The sequence below is a fragment of the Lithobates pipiens genome, unplaced genomic scaffold, assembly GCF_037356315.1.
Source record: "Lithobates pipiens isolate NorthernLeopardFrog02 unplaced genomic scaffold, aLitPip1_a1.2 Scaffold_19, whole genome shotgun sequence".
Lineage (NCBI taxonomy): Eukaryota > Metazoa > Chordata > Amphibia > Anura > Ranidae > Lithobates > Lithobates pipiens.
The window spans coordinates 496,767,076-496,784,820 of NW_027507764.1; the positions used below are offsets into that span (position 1 = coordinate 496,767,076).

A 17,745-nucleotide genomic window follows, 5' to 3' on the forward strand; every position below is an offset into this window, starting at 1 on the left:
TAGATTTTTTGTTTTTAGCGCAGCCCACCCTGTTCACTTATTTAGTTTGCTATCAGAGTATTACGATTAGGGTTGCCCCTTATAGGGTAGTTATTATCTAATTTTTTGTTTGAATAGCGCGGTTTACTCTTTATACCGTACTTATATTCATATGTTCTGGACTTGTCCTTCTGTGAGGACATACTGGGCAGCGGTCTTTGAGAGTATCAATATCCGCCTACAACTATCACTTCTGGTTTTGCCGAATTAGCCCAGTTAGGCATCCATGACGACAACCATAGAGCCCGTTACACGAAGTTGCTCATCTCCTTTTTGTTGTTTTATGCCAAAAAGGAAATTCTAAGGAAATGGGCCTCCCCCTCTCCTCCTAAGGTAGACTCATGAGACTCCTTCATAAATGCTGTGTTACCTAGGTATAAGATGACCTACACCAACAGAGGATGTCCTCAGAAATTTGAGCGGATCTGGTTACCCTGGACTGAACAGTTCTGATTCCTCCATTGGGAAAGATCTATGGCATTACCCCCAGGTACTGGGGTGTGAGCATATGCTTCCCCCCCCCCTCCCCAACTGCTCAGACTGGGTGTATTGAACGTTAACTACCGTATTTAACATTTTAACAATAGATGTAATCAGGAACATAGTATGATCTGATGTGTTTGTCTTGTTATTAGACCCCTTTCACACCGAAGGCGCCCTGGGCGTCAGCGGTAAGGTGGCACTATTTTTAGCGCTGCTTTATCATCGTTTTAGTGGCGCTATACGGCCGCTAGCAGGGCAGTTTTAACCCCCCGCTAGTGGCCAAAAAGGGGTTAAATACGCCCGCAAACCGCCGCCGGTATCGCAGCGCTGGGGTAGTGTCTAGGCAGCATTAAGGTAGGACAATGCTGTATGCACTGGGATATCTGCACCACAAAACTGGCTTAGCTAATCTTTGTGCTAATGTACCAGATTTTGTTTTAGTCACATGGAAATTTTGCTATTAGAATCAAGACTGTTACCTGTTGTCAGAAGCCTGTAGATGTGCACGGTGTGCTGCTGACCATCCCTCCAAACACGAGCCATTGCCTAAAAGAAAGTGTTATAAGCTTAACTTTTTAACAATAAAGATCAATGGAAAGCATAGTAAATATAAAGTAAATGACTAATTAATCATTGAGCTGAAAAGATTATGAGGACATCAGGGTGTATTTGGGAAAATATAAGGCCATACAGTTCTAATGATTACATAAAAAGTTTAGATACTGAATAACATACATAACAACAGTGCCACCTGCTGGCAAAAGACTACATATATACTTGGATAAACCATACAATCAGATTTTAAAAGGTACCAAAGACAATATATAAAGATAGCTATAATATATATATATATATATATATACACTTAAATGAGAGGAAAAACAGTCATGTTTAAAATAAGTGCATACTGTTACAATTCTAATTTCTCTTTACCACTTTACACTGTATCTCATGAACACAACGACCTCTATTTCTCTCACATCCTCTTTTTGTTTGATGGAGATAATTTGGTTCCCTTCTTTCTGGGATCTGTCTATTAGTTAAGCTGCTGACGATGATGGTGGGAAATATATTTTAAATGGGTTTTTAGCCTGATATACTGTATATTTGATATACTTTTTTGCTGCTAGCGTGAAGAAAAGAAGCAAGCCGTTAACCAGCTTCTGTTAGAGGGACATCGGTCCCCTTAGTTAATCACCAGTGCTGCAAATCAGTGCCCACCAGCGCCACCTATTAGTGCCCACCAGTACTGCTAAACAGTGTCCACCAGTGTCACCTATTAGTCCCCATCAGTACCTCATCATCAATGCCGCCTATCAGTGCAGCCTTATCAGTGCCCACCAGTGCTGCCCCATCAGTGCCACCTATCATTGTCCATCTGTGCTGCCTAGTAAGTGCCCATCAGTGCAGCCTATCGGTGCCCATCAGTGCAGCCAATTGGTGCAGCCTATCAGTTTTTCAGGAGAAAAATTACCTGTTTGCAAAATGTTATAACAAAATATGAAAAACATTGGGTTTTTTTTTTTCTTTCAAAATGTTCGGTCTTTTTTTGTTTAACAAAAAAATCTAAAAAAACAGTGGTTACACCAAAATAAAGCTCTATCTGTGTGAAAAAAAATTGCTAAAAATTTTATTTGGGTACAGTGCTGCATGACCGTGCAATTGTCATACATATTGTGAGAGCGCTGAAAGCTGAAAATTGGCCTGGTCAGGAAGGGGGTATAAGTGCCCAGTAAGCAAGTGGTTAAATTACTGTAATAGGTTTATAACACATATCACACAAATATGAAATAGAAAAAAGCTTGAAATAAAGATACAGTAAAGTACACAAAAGCACAACCACTTGTAGAGGATGCACACACGTGACTAGGAATGTACTCCAAACACATGAATTACGGTAACTTACATGAGTGGACATGCAAACGTACATTCGCATCTTTGAATTTTTTTGCAACTTGAAGGTTTGTATGTATGACCTGGAGCAAATCACAATAGGTAAAAGCAATCCTCAACAACCACTGGTTGGTCCAGTGCTCCTTGTAAAGTACTGAAGAATGTCAGAGCTTTTACAAAAACTGTAAAATATTAAACCTAAATATTCAATATAATTTGAATAACAAATAATGCAATGCTGTCTTACTGAAACAATGTGGACTGAGACTGGGTAGCAGAATAGAGATCTACAGACCTGTATGTCATTAGCAGGATTCCAGTCTATATCATACAGAATTAAATGGGATGCTCCAATCAGGTTTAGGCCAACACCACCAGCTTTGGAACTCAGAAGGAAGATGAAATCTGAGGAATATTTGCTGTTAAATCCATCCACTATACGCTGTCTGTGACCGACCGGTGTCTGTCCGTCCAATCTGGTGCAGCTGTACCCATGTCGTTGACACAGTGCTTCCAATATGTTTAACGTCTGGGTGTAGTTTGACACAAGGACTACTCTGCAAGACATAGTAAATGCAAGTTATATATTTAGAATTTTAACAAAATATTAAAACAAAACTATGATTAAACAGATTTTACTTGTAGAGATTTTGCCCTCCGTGTTTCCCCCTTCATTACCATGCTAATGAAATATTAAATAAACCTGTTTATAGTACATACCTTATTTTAGACCCAGTGACATCGTCAATGTGTCTCATGGTCATCAAGGCAATGCAGGCAGATCATTGCTGGGGGGGTTGGGGGGGGTGTTGTACATAATTTGCTGAAAACATTGCAGCTCCTTGCCTCAGTACTCCTCTCAGAGGCCCTTAACAGTGGGCTAAGCTCTTGGGAGGAGTTATGAAATTATTAAAGAATGAGGGGGACAGGGCTAGTTAGGCTGGTCAGGAAAGGGATAAATGATGCTGGATATCCACTGGCCAGGAAATTAGGTGGGCTCTATAGGACTTGCTGCTGCTTAAAATGCATATTGTGAGACATTCACAGTCTGCCAGGAAATCACAGTAAGCTTTTTCATTACCGGAGCGGAGCCTATACAACTGTGCAAGACTAAAAAGTAAGGCTGGAGCTCAGCTTTAAATAATGTTTTTATAAATCTACAAAATGTGAATATTCTGCATCTATTTCCCAAATTAATCCTAATGTGTATATCCTGAAACCAATATCCTAAAATACTCCGCACCCATCTTCCTCTGATAACCCGGCTTATTCATGTTGTTCTGTTCTCAATTTCATGATCCTCCTTCTCCTTTCATAGTCCAATCACTGGCAGGGGAGGGGCAAGGCCTGTAGGTGTTCATTAACTGCAGTTGAGAAAAAAACAGGTCTCCTCCCATGTCACACAGGGCCATGCTGTGTGGCAGAGCTGTGAAAAACTCAGGAGAGGGCAGACAAAGTACAAATCTTCTGATATGTAAAATAGTTCCCTTATACAGTATATAATTAACATTTGGATATGGCCATTTGAATGGAGTTTGGCTCTAAAAAAGAAAAAAAAAAAGAACACCACACGTTACCCCACAACTATTCATATCCAGGGTTCACGCATGTCATTGCGTCTCTACATTATTCTGTACTCGCAATATAATATTCGATGTACAATCAGCAGTGTTCATTTTGGCAGCAAATTTCGATTTAGTTTTAGTCTTAGTACTAAAATGGCATTTTAGTTTTAGTCACATTTTAGTCTTCTGCAATTGTTTTAATCGACTAAATCTCCAGTACATTTTAGTAGACTAAAAGGTCCTAACGTTTTAGTCGACTAAAAGGTCCTACGTTTTAGTCGACTAAAAGGTCCTACGTTTTAGTCGACTAAAAGGTCCTACGTTTTAGTCGACTAAAAGGTCCTACGTTCTAGTCGACTAAAAGGTCCTACGTTCTAGTCGACTAAAAGGTCCTACGTTTTAGTCGACTAAAAGGTCCTACGTTTTAGTCGACTAAAAGGTCCTACGTTTTAGTCTACTAAAAGGTCCTACGTTTTAGTCGACTAAAAGGTCCTACGTTTTAGTCGACTAAAAGGTCCTACGTTTTAGTCGACTAAAAGGTCCTACGTTTTAGTCGACTAAAATGTCCTACGTTTTAGTCGACTAAAATGTCCTACGTTTTAGTCGACTAAAATGTCCTACGTTTTAGTCGACTAAAATGTCCTACGTTTTAGTCGACTAAATGTCCTACGTTTTAGTCGACTAAAATGTCCTACGTTTTAGTCGACTAAAATGTCCTACGTTTTAGTCGACTAAAATGTCCTACGTTTTAGTCGACTAAAAGGTCCAGTATATTTTAGTCGTCTAAAATCGAATGGGTGTAATTCAGTCGTAATGCATTAGTTAACAATTCTCTACAATTTTCAAACTCATTATATACTGCTGGAGTGAAAAATCTAATGTGTTATTTGTTATTACATTGAGTTATGAACATGCACTACAGACCAGGGGTAATTTTGAAGTCATATTTCAATTTAGTTTTAGTCTTTTGACTAAAATTGCATTTTAGCTTTAGTCCGGTTTTAGTCTTTTGACTAAAATGCCATTTTAGTTTAGTCGTATTTTAGTCAACTAAAATAATATTCATTTAGTCTACTAAAATGTTTTAGTCGACGAAATTAACACTGACAATCAGAATATATGATTTTTGTATTCACTGTGAAATCCTTTTCTTGGAGTTCCTTGAGGTGATATTAAAGAGGAAGTAAACCCTGATGAGTTTACTTCCTCTTTTTTTCCCTGCAAAGGTAAAGCATAATGGACTACTATGCATCGCATAGTAGGCCCATTATGTGTCACTTACCTGACACAGGAGCCAGCGAAGTCGCGCTGTCCCCTGTAGTCCGCCGCATCCATCTTGCTTGTGGCGTCTCGCAGCTCCGCCGCTGTCATTCGGCGAAGCCGTCACTCCCGCGCATGCGCACGGGAGTCGACAAATGCGGCAGCTCCATTTTTGGAACTGCCGCGTTCAGTGCGCATGCGCGCCGCTGTCTACGAAATATCTCCTAAACCATATAGGTTTAGGAGATATTGCTTGGACCTACAGGTAAGCCTTAATCTAGGCTTACCTGTAGGTCAAAGTGGTTTGTAAGGGTTTACAACCACTTTAAGCCTTGGATTTTTTTTTCATTAAAACAAACATGTTCTAAAAAATATTGCACAGAGCTGCCTTGGTCCTCTTCTACTGGTGTCCTCCGCCGACGCTCCTTGCTCTTTCTCCTTGGTGAGTGCCCTTATAGGAAGCTGCTTTCTATGAGGGCACTCGTCGTCTATTGACACGGACAAGTTGGCTTGGCCCCACCCCGCGCTACAGAGTTTGACAGCAGCGGGAGCCAATGACTCCAGCTGCTATCAATCTACCCAGTGAGGAAGGACAGGGACAGGAGAACTGCTGCTCTTGTGCACATTGCTGGATGAAGATCGGGCTTAGGTAAGAATATAGGGGGCTGGGGGGGATCCTGCAGCACAGAAGATTTTTTACCTTATTGTATACAATGCATTAAGGTAAAAAAAAAAAAAAAACTTCAGCCTTTACAACCATTTTAAGCTAAAGGACACAGAAGTCTTTAACCTTCCAGACCTCTAAAATTATTATTATTATACGCGATTTATATAGCACCAACAGTTTACGCATCGCTTTACAATGTATAGGGGGGACAACACAATTACAGTACAGTTCAATACAAAAGGTACACGAGGGCCCTGCTCGTAGAGCTTACATTCTAAAGGGAGGGAGTGGTGGTACAAAAGGTAATAGCTGCAGAGAATGATTTGATAGGGGTGGCTCGGGGGCAGTTGTTAGGTGGGTGTGGGATAGGCTTTCCTGAATAAATGAGTTTTCAGGGATCTCCTAAAGGTGGACAAGGTAGGGGCTGATCGGACTTACTGGGGCAGGGAGTTACAGAGGATGGGAAAGGCTCTGGAGAAGTCTTGAAGGCGAGCGTGGGAAGAGGTAACAAGGGAGCTAGAGAGCAGGAGGTCCTGGGAGGAGTGGGGGGGATGACTTGGGTGATATCTGCAGATGAGGTTGGTGATGTAGATGGGGTGATGTTGTGAATGGCCTTGTATGTTATGGTTAGCATTTTGAATTTTACATGGTGGTGTAAGGGAAGCCAGTGAAGGGATTGGCAGAGAGGAGCAACAGTCATGGATCGGTTAGTGAGGTGTATTAGTCTAGCAGCAGAATTCATAATAGACTGAAAGGGGGACAGCCTGCTTAAGGGTAGGCCATTAAGGAGAGAGTTGCACTAGTGAAGGCGGGAAATAATCAAGGAGTGAATAAGTTGCTCCGTGGTGTCATTAGTCAGGAAGAGTCGAATTCTGGAGATGTTGCGGAGGTTAAGGGGGCAGGATTTAGCCAGTAATTGGATATTGGGGGCTAAAGGAGAGGTCAGAGTCAAGGATTACACCCAGGACCCTGGCATGTGTGGAGGGACCAATGGCTGTGTTGTTGATATTAATGGTGAAGTCACGGGGACGACTGTGAAGGAGGAAATATAACAAGCTCAGTTTTAGAAAGATTGAGTTTGAGGAAGTGGTGTGACATCCATATCGATATGTCATTCGGTAAGTTTGAGATACGTGAGGAGATCGAGGGGGTGAGTTGAGGAGTGGAGAGATAGATCTGGGTGTCGTCAGCATAGAGGTGGTATTGGAAGCCATGGGAGGTTATCAACTGGCCCAGGGAAGAGGTATAGAGTGAGAATAGGAGAGGCCCAAGGACGGAGCCTTGGGGTACCCTAACAGAAAGAGGAAAGGGAGTGGAGATGGAGTTGTGACACAAAGTGCGCTGAGATAGGTAGGAGGAGAACCAGGATAACGCAGAATCACAGAGGCCAAGGAAGTGTAATTTGCTGAGGAGGAGCATGTGGTCAACTGTGTCAAAGGCAGCAGAGAGATCTAAAAGTATGAGCATAGAATAGTGCCCATTGGTTTTGGCAGTTAGTAGGTCATTGGTGAGTTTTAGTAGGGCAGTTTCAGTAGAATGTTGTGGGCGGAAGCCAGACTGTAGGGGGTCGAGAAGTTTGTCCGTGAGGTATCGGCTCATTTGGTCATGGACAATGCGTTCGATGAGCTTGGAGGCAAATGGGAGCAGGGAGATGGGTCTTAAGTTATTCAAACAGGTTGGGTCTAGTGAGGGTTTTTTGAGTATGGGGATAACCAGTGCATGTTTGAGCAGGGAAGAAAAGGTGCCGGAGAAGGAGAGGTTGAAGGTGTGGGTTAGCATTCCCGCTGAGGAATGCTCTTACAGGCTCAAGAAAAAAAAAAAGAACTGCGGACTGCCTGCAGCTCAAAAAGTCACCTGTAAAACCTAACACCCGAAACTGGCATCAGCTGAGCCCGAAGAATCCATCCAGAAGACAGATTTACACAGCCTGAACCACATCCAGGCACTGGAGGAAAATTTCATTTTGATAAGTTGGAGAAAGACAAAGGGATAGAAAAACAATATCCTGGTTGAGGTAAAAGGCAGAAACTTATTTCTGCAGGAAGACATACTGGGCTTCAACAGTATCTTGTCCTAAGCAAGATAAGGCTACTAATTATGAAACTCACCTTGCAGAGGTGACAATTACAAGGAGCGCGACGTAGTGGGTGAGATTAGACAGAGGAATGATTCTAGGCTAAAATTATAGTTTCTGAAGAGAAGAGAAACCAATTCACATCCCACAGAGGAACTGTGGAACAGATGGATAATCCAACATGGGAGATCCCATGTACTAAGGTCTCCATCAACCTGAAAGGCCAACGGTCTCTGAAACAGAATAGAAAAGGCAGAAACCTGACCTTTAATAGTGTTGAGAGCCAGACGCTGGTCCAGATCTGGTGGTAGAAAGGGTAAGATTCATCAAAAGTGGAAGTTTCTGAGTTGGAAAAGCCCCAAAGAGTCAAACTAAGTGAAATGTACCTGGTGGCTCCTGGTGCCCGGCCCAACCAACATAATGAGTCTTCAGAGTCAGGACAAGCACAGAGGAAATTGGAGGAGTTGTTAAGGAAGTGGGAAGTGTTCCACAGGTGACTTAACCAGAACTGAGTCCAAGCACCACACGCCAAACCCAGGGCAGTCCCGTTACTTCCAGTCCAGATTTGGTATGATCTAGAAGTCAAGCTAAGGATTCAGAGAATATACCCCCAACAATACTGTAGAAAAGAGTCTTAACAGAAAAACTGAAGAAGAAAAAATTGCTAGTTAATAAGTTAGTCTTTACAAAAACAGAGCTGAAGAAAAGATGTCCATCCTCCTGAAACACCAGCCTTTTGGTAGTAAGTAATTAATGGCATACCATCTACACACAGCATAATTTGTTGATTTGTAAGTATACTATTATAAACAATATTATTCTTCTCTCTTTTTCTTGACAAAATGTGTCTATTATTCTAATGTTATGCTGTTTTGTATTCTAATAGAATTGTACTCCATACTGTACATCTTCCCCTGAAGAAGGAGATTCTCAAGGCTCCGAAACACGTAGGGCAACTAATACTGTGATCAACTATAATGATATTTTGTATGGACGATATATATTGACATTCCATGTATGATGCTGTTTAATTCTTTTTATGGCATGATTTTATTTTAATAAATACATTTTGTACTTTGTTATATACGTTTTTTGTGTACGTGCCTAAAAAGTCCCCCCCAGGGGAACTCCTCCTTTTTTTCTCTCCAGTACTTTTGGATGTGGGACAACAATTTTCTGATAGACCGTGCCGTTCTACTCAACCTCCTAGTTATACTTTAATGCATACTTTAAGCTCAGTTCTCCTTATATTTAACTGAGCCCCATCTCAATCCAGCTAAGTGTATGAGAGCAGCGGCTCTCCTGGGTCTCTGTCTCCTCATTGGCTCCTGCTGCTATCAATCACACCATCGGGCGAGAGACGTTCTGTGTGTGAACGGACGTTTATGGGAGAGTGGCTCGAGAATGAGCCTGCTCGAGTGCCCCCATAGCAAGAGGCTTCCTATGGGGCACTCGGAAGGAAGGAGGAGCCAGGACTGCCAGCAGGGAACTAAAAAAAAAAGGAAAAAAAAAAAAAAAGAAAGAGGATTAGGGCTGCTCTGAGCAAAACCATTGCACAGAGCAGGTAATTATACCATATTTGTTTCTTTTTCTTATTACATTTAGAATCATTTTATTATTGAATTTAAAGCCCAGCCTACTTTTCAGTGTCATGCAGTGTCATCTGAGATCTTTTAAGCTGGCCATACAATAACTGACATTTGTGCAGAGATGGGTCAAATTTTGATCAGGACATGGGCATACCTGCTCGATAGAAGTTGATTGTTTGATCGACTTCTGTCGAGGAGGCATATTGGAAAAAATTTCTGATCATTGGCTGTAGCCGCTGATCAGCCTATTTTTCCAGCTGTGGGTGTCTGTCAGAAAACAATGACCTGGCAGGGGGAGATACCTCCACCCACCACCCATTTGTGTGGATAGAGGAATCAGTTTTTTTTTTTTTCATTCAGCCCAGCTCATTCAGTGTATGACCAGCTTTAGAATTAACTGACAAGTTAATTTAGCTTGCAGTTGATCTTCTGACCTGCATTTAATCTTCTAAACTGTATTAATCTGCTTTGTGCTGGTTTTGCATTCCTATAGACTTATATCTGGACAGGAGAAGTCCTGACACAAACAAAGCCCATCAGCACAGATCCTAAAAATCCTTCTGCTTATATACCAACCTCTCAGATGGACTGTGCTCTTTTATTGCTTGCAAAAGCTTCATTAAAACCTGTAGTTTTCCAGACTCTGACTCTTGTACTTCCTCTGTAGTATAACTTTGTGGAAATAGATCACCTAAATTTTCATAAAAGCTAATTTCCTCCGTGTTCGGATTTGTAGTTTTCTTCTGGTGAAAGAAACAAACTATTAGTGCTTATCACCACTACAGGGAAATTTGTAAATTAGCTTACAGAATTAGGACAAAAACGTGTCTCCTATGACAAAAACTTGTCTCCTATGCCAATGCGCCATCCCCGGAACTCACTGCTGGCCGCAGACATCTTCGGCAGCCAGCTTCCGGTGGCTTGTCTAATAACGTCCTCCATCGGATAGTGTCCGCTGTGTACTGCGCATGCGCAGTACACAGCAACACAGATTCCGAAAATTGCAGAGGAAGAACGGCGCCTGCGCCGTGAGTCCAGGTTCTATCCCCACTATCCAAGTGGACTCAGAGTAGGAATAAAAAAGAGCCGAGCGCAGCGAGGCCGAGCCCGAAGCGTGTCGAGTGAAGCTCGCGCGCGAGGGGCCCTTTAATACTCACAATCCTATGTCCGCTTGGATGGTGGGGCTACCACCTCCACTCACGGCGCAGGCGCCGTTCAGCTTCGGAAATTTTCCGAAGCTTCGTCTGCTCCGTACTGCGCATGCGCAGTACGGGGCGGACACTATTTCATGCCCGGACACTATACGGCAGAACACCGCCTCAATCGCCAGCCACTGTCATTGGCCAGGATGAGATGACGTCACTCTCGTGCATGTTTGGGAGTTCCGTTAGATTTGCCATTGCCGAATTTGTGTGATGAGCTGCGCTAGTGGACAGACAGGTAAGTAGCTTTAATGCAGAAGAGACAGAGCACGTCTCCTCTCCACCAAATATCCTGCTTGTCTGTCCATTTTCATTTTGGAACCTAAAGTTCCACTTTGAAGTGGTTGTAAAGGCTAAAGGTTGTTTACCTTCACACATTCTATGCATGAAGGTAAAAAAACTTCTGTGTGCAGCATCCCACTCAATACTTACCTGAGTCCCATCTTGATCCAGTGATTTTCACAAAAGCAGAAGCTCTCCCTCCCTGATGGGTCACATGCCTAATGAATTCTCCTCCTGTGTGGCTCCGAAACGTTGCAATTTCCTGTAACGACGTGACTGGACCCAGTTTGGAGACATGTGCTGGTGACGTCGCTCTCTCTGGCTTTTCATGGTTCAAACCAGTGGTCACTTCAGCACCCACTTACATACACAGCCATCTCTACAGGAACGTGTGCATTGGAATCTTAATTGGCTGAGACACAGCAGCGTGAGCTTGTCAATCACAGCGTGTGAGAAAGGAGCAGGGGGCAGGCTCGAGCCACGCTCGGTGTGTCTTATGGGGGGCACTCGGCAAGGGGGAATTGGCCAAGAAGAGAAGGATTGGGACTGCTCTGCGCAAAAACATTACATAGAGCAGGTAATTATAACGTGTTATTGTTTTTAAACAATAAAACATGAGCCTTTAATATCACTTTAAGCTGCAGTGTCAGGTAGGGGAAGCATGTGAGACACAAGGGAAGGAGGATTTGGCTAGGTCAAGGAAGGTAAAGCAAGTTTTTGGCTGACTTGATGATGTATGCATCATAACTGTATGAACAAGTTTAAACTGTCATACGAAAGCCTTTGGATGTACAGTATTTTAACGTTAGTGCTGTCAAGACAATTTTTCATCTTTCACATACATACGAAAATGTACAAAACTGACTTGAACGTTTATGATGGACCTACAAATCATACATTTTCGTAAAGTACTTTTAGAAAAAAAAAAGGTTGCAGTTCTGATTTTGGACTTCCATTGACATTGCGTTAAGGAAGAACAAAACAATTATTTTTAATACACTAACATGAAAATCTACAAAATTTTCAATAAATGTAAAAGATGCGTCACACCTGTGAATCAAATGTATCCAACATTTTAAATATAGACCCCTGGTGCCCAACCAACAGCCATTTGGCACTTATTCTGAGGCCAGTAAAGGAAAATATTCTTTAGACCGGATTCTAGAACAGTTTGGTTGATTTTTTTCACACTATCTTACTTTTTTCTGTGCTCTAAATCTGTTTTCTCTTTTTATGTTTTTTTCCCCTCTGTTCTTTTATAATTGATCATGCTGAAAGTATTGTTCATTTGTAAAGAGGCTGTAGTAATAGTTGTGAGCTCTACAAGTCTAATGTAATTTGTCTCCAGTCTCTGACCATCTCCTGCAGCATTGTCTGCAGTCTCTCATTGTCCCCTGTACCATTCCTATAACAATCCTTTAATCTCTTGTCGAATGCCTGCAGTCTTTGACGGCTTTCTATAAAATTATATTTACTGATTATGTGTGGCCATTTAATGTTATCAAGGGGCTGCACATGAGACCCCCCCCCCCCCCATATAAAAGCTGACCACTACTAAAATAGACAATGTACCTAATGTGTGTATAGAAACGGCATTTAATTAAACCTGAGGCCTAACTGCACACATGCGTATGTTGTATGAGTTAAAGGAGTTGTAAAGACCCTTATCCGAGCACACAGCCCAGCAGGTCAGGAAAGGGGGTGGGGACAAGCGAGTACGATCAGTTACAGGATTCTCTCCTCCATTCACAGATCGTGTTACAAGCCTTTTAATCACTAAAAAAAACTTTTCTCACTACAGGAAAATTTTACAAAAGCTGGGAGTCCTGGGTCAAGGATCCCAGAAGCATAGAGCTGGAATGACTTCTCGGTCACATAATACGTAGGATTCCTGCATCTCCTACTGTAATCCATTGCACCCCCATGTATTGGCAGAATTGTATTTCAAATTACCTGCATATAACTGTGCGGAAGCACCCAATATCGGGTTCTAGTTCTTATGTATTCAACTGTGATGTACTGTCGACACTATAAACTAGGGACCTATATTGGTAACTGTTTTTTTTTATTTTTATTTTTTATTTTTTTTTATTATTTCTCCCCTTCTTTCAGTTAAGTTCTAGGTTTTTCCTGCATCGACTTATAATGCACACTCGGGAAGGGGTTGCCTGCCGCCTCCAGACACAGTTAGTTCCCAGATGGGGTGTCTGGAGTGGCATGACACCGTGCTCAGCCTTCCTCCCAGTACTTATACTGTGCTTCACTGTTGAAATAGTTCGCAACTGTTTGTATTCTGATAACATGTATCGGTAACCGATTTTCCATCTACTGATGTATGACACTGTTCAATACTTATTGTTATTCTGTAAAACTACAATAAAAACCGTTAAAAAAAAAAAAAAAAAAAAAAAAAAAAAAACTTTTCTCAGTGGAGGAAGGAAGACATGAATCTGTTAAATACTGCAGCGCCAAGAAAAATAGGATTTTTATAACAGCTTACTTGTAAAATCCTTTTCTTTTGAGGTACATCACGGGACACAGAAACTCAGTAATTACTTATGGGCTATAGGGTATCACTAGGTGATTGGACACTGGCACACCCTAGACAGGAAGTTCAATCCCCCATATAACCCCTCCCCCTACTGGAGGTACCTCCAGGAGTGTTGTAGCAAAGCAATATAAGTGTATTAGAAGAGGGGAGGGACCTCTGTGTCTTGTGATGTACCTCAAAAGAAAAGGATTTTACAGGTAAGCTGTTAAAAAAAATCCTATTTTCTTTCTCGTACATCACGGGACACAGAGACTCAGTAATTACTGATGAGATGTCCCAAAGCAATGCTATCTGAGGGGAGGGGAACCACACAACATCGGGTGTAATCAGACCTGAGGAACCTCTGCCTGCAGCACACTACGCCCAAAGGCAATATCCTCATGCCTTCTCACAACCACCTGATAAAATTTGGTAAATGTATGAACTGATGACCAGGTTGCGGCCTTGCAGATTTTAGCCATGGAGGCCTGGTGATACACTGTCCACGAAGCACTAATAGCCCTAGTGAAGTGCGCCTTGATTTGAAAAGGTGCAATCTTTTGCTTCAAACCATAAGCTTGAACAATTTACTTGTCGAATCCATTTAGCAATGGTAGATTTTGACGCTGCCTGTCCTCTCTTAGGACCCTCTGGTAATATGAACAAAACATCCGTTTTGTGAACTTGGGCAGTCGCTTCCAGATAGGCTTTGACTGCTCTCACTACATCCAAAGAATGTAGTGACTTCTCTTCCATAGAGCAGGGATTTGGAAAAGGAAGGCAGAACAATATCTTGGTTTTGATGAAAACCTGAGACCACCTTTGGTAGAAAACTAGGATGTGGGCGTAACACCACTCTATCCTTGTGCATTATCAGATACGGCTCTTTACAAGAGAGGGCCGTTAATTCTGATACTCTTCTGGCAGAAGAAATGGCCACCAGAAAAATGAATTTTCTTGTCAACAGAACTATGGGAATTTGATGTATCGGTTCAAAGGGCTGCTTCTGTAAAGCTGACAGAACCAAATTCAGATCCCAGGGGTTCAGAGGCACCTTAACTGGAGGATTAAGGCGCGTTACCCCTTGTATAAAGCTTATAACCAAAGAATGCAAAGCAAGTGGACGTTGAAACAGAACTAATAAGGCCGAGACTTGGCCCTTGATGGTACTCAAGGCCAGTTTCATCTCTAACCCATTTTGCAGAAATTCAAGGATTCTGCTTATGACATACTTTCTGGGGTGCCAACCCCTGGATTCACACCAGGAGACATATGCTTTCCAGACTCTATGATAAATCATTCTGGAAGCTGGCTTTCTTGCATTAATCAAGGTAGAGATCACAGGGCCCGAAAGCCCACGATTCTTCAGAATGTGGGTTTCAATAGCCAAACCGTTAAATTTAGCGTTTGTAAGGTAGGATGGAATACTGGTTCCTGGGATAGCAGGTCTGGGCGGGACGGTAGGGTCCAAGGAGAGCCTACCGCCATCTTCACTATTCCTGCATACCAAGCTCTTCTGGGCCATGCTGGGGCCACCAGAAACACTGACTTCTTTTCCTGCCTGATCCTGCAAAGAAGTCGTGGCAGTAGCAGAATAGGAGGGAATGCATAAATCAGAGAGAACTGATGCCACAGAGTTAAAAACGCATCTGTCCCACATGCAAGAGGATCCCTCTTTTTGATACAAAGTTGACGATCTTGTTGTTGAACCTGGAAGCAACGAGATCTACATCCGGAACCCCCATCTCTGGCATATGGCCAAGAAGATGTCAGGGTGAAGAGACCATTCCCCTGGGACTAACTACTGGTGGCTCAAGTAGTCCGCCTGCCAGTTCTCTACCCCCGGAATGAAGACTGCCGATATGCACGGCACATGTTTTTCTGCCCAGATTAAGATGCGGTTTACTTCTCCCTGAGCTGCCCGACTCTTGGTGCCCTCTTGGTGATTGATACAAGCTACTGCTGTGGCATTGTTGGACTGGATCTTGACAGGGCAACCCTGCAACCTAAGTGTCCAGACTTATAGGGCTAGATACACTGCACGGATCTCCAGAATGTTGATGGGTAAGGTCCTCTCGGTCTTGGACCATCTCCCTTGGACAGTCGACTGTTCCAGAACTGCCCCCCAACCCGAAAGACTGGCATCTGTTGTTACCACTGTCCAGGTAACTGGTAAAAAGGATTTTCCTTTCCATAGATTTTTGGGTATCAACCACCAGCTGAGGCTCTGATGCGTTGTAGGAGACAGATGCATCGGAAAATCTAACGACTGAACCTTCTTGTTCCAGGCCGACAGGATACCATTTTGCAGCAGCCTCGAATGAAACTGTGCGTAGGCAACTGCTTCGAATGAAGTCACCATCTTCCCCAACAACCTCATACAAAGACAAATAGAAGGACTCTTCTTTGCCCTGACTACCTGAATCAGTTCTTTTATAGCACTGATCTTTGCTTGGGGTAGGAATACCCTCTGCTGGGCCGTATCTATGACCAGACCCAAATACTCTAGTCTTCTTACTAGTTTTAAAGAAGAATTCTCTAAGTTGAGGACCCAACATAGGTATTCCAGGTAGTTGATTGTGGTGACCAAATTTTGGTCCAGACGGGCTACCAACTGGTCTATCAAGAGCAAGTCGTCTAGGTATGCTATTATCGTTATACCTTGGGCCCTTAATCTGGCCAGAGAAGGGGCCAAGGTCTTTGTAAACACCCGAGGTGCAGTAGCTACAAACTGAAAGTGGCGTTTTACTACTTCGAAACGCTGGTATTTTTGATGAGCAGGGAAAATAGGTACATGCAGGTACGCATCCTTGATGTCTATTGACGCCAGAAGTCCTCCTCCTTGCAGGATGGAGACTACCGATCGGATCGATTCCATGCGAAAGGACCGTATCTTTAGAAATTGGTTTAGATCTTGAGATCTAGAATGGATTTGACATCTCCGTTTGGCTTTGGTAACGTGAAAAGGTTTGAATAAAACCCCATTCCCTGCTCTTGCATGGGAACTATCATAACTTTTTGTGACAATAGTGGCTCCAATGCTAAAAGGAGAAACTTCTGGGTACATTTGATCTGAGGAAACAAGAAGGGAATTCTTGGAATTCTAGTTTGTAACCTAGAGTTATTGTGGAGACCAGCCATTTGTCCCGAAATTTCTCATGCCAGAGCCCTGAGAACTTTATTAGTCTTCCCCACACTCGAGCGAGTCGGGGGCACCCCTTCATAAGGAGGTCTTAGCGTTTTGTCTGGAAGACCTTCTCCCCCAGGACTTCTTTTGTCCCTGGGGTTGACTCTCAGTTTTAACCTTTGAGCCTGACGGAGGAGACTGTCGTGACTGCCTGGAGGCTGATGACCCTGGCACTGGAGAAAGCGCCCGTTTAAAGGAGGGACATTTACTCCTTTTCTTGACTGGTAAAAGGGTGCTTTTCCCACTAGAGATCCTTTGGATATAATTGTCCAAATCTTCTCCAAACAGTTTTGCACCACAAATGGGAAATCCCACGAGGAGTTTCTTACATGGTGATTCGGCTGACCAATTTTTCAGCCATAAGATTCTACGCATGTGTACCAGCCCAAGCGTAAGGCAAGAGGTCTGAAGGATAGAAACTCTGATGGCATCAACAGCAAAACACAAAGCTGCTGGTAGGTTGGCTAACCCCTGGGCTTGTTGTTCATGTAAAGCTTTAAGCACCTGTTTAACATGGTCTCTCAAATATTGACAGACTCCAATTGCTGCCACTGCAGGTTGAGCTACTGAACCTGCCAAGGAATTCCAATTTTTTATCAGTTGGATCCCTAAGCATCTGAGCGTTGTCAACAGGACAAGTCAGGCTTTTATTTACGGAGTATATGGCGGCGTCAATCGCCAATATACTCCACATCTTAGTCAATTTTTCCTCCATATGATAAAGTGTAGAAAACTTTTTTAGGAGGAACATTTTTTTATCTGGGTGATCCCACTCAGAATAGATAAGCTTTTCCAGTAAACCATGAACAGGAAAGGCATGTGCAGTTTAAGGCGGCTTCAGTGAACCCAGAGAAGAAGTGGGTTCTTTAACGGACTCAGGTACGGGTAACTTAACTGTGGAGCGGACCAATCCAGCAAGAATTTGCATCAACATCTTCTCATCCTGAGAAGCTGAAGAGGGCCCTTCTCCACTA

General features: G+C 42.8%; 1 protein-coding gene across 2 annotated transcripts in view; it reads right to left on the reverse strand.

Annotated features, from left to right (window-relative positions):
• Positions 1 to 17,745, reverse strand: part of RAD54B (RAD54 homolog B) — a 165,589-nt gene that overhangs the window by 30,679 nt on the left and 117,165 nt on the right. The window contains exons 11-13 of one of the 2 annotated variants that reach the window (XM_077493041.1): positions 10,147 to 10,310; positions 2,711 to 2,972; positions 1,002 to 1,068 (exon numbers count right to left, since the gene is read on the reverse strand). In XM_077493041.1, coding sequence (XP_077349167.1) covers positions 1,002 to 1,068; positions 2,711 to 2,972; positions 10,147 to 10,310 — 493 coding nt within the window. Of the gene's footprint in view, positions 1 to 1,001; positions 1,069 to 2,710; positions 2,973 to 10,146; positions 10,314 to 17,745 lie in introns of both variants that reach the window. The other variant, XM_077493040.1, reaches the window with a different exon arrangement.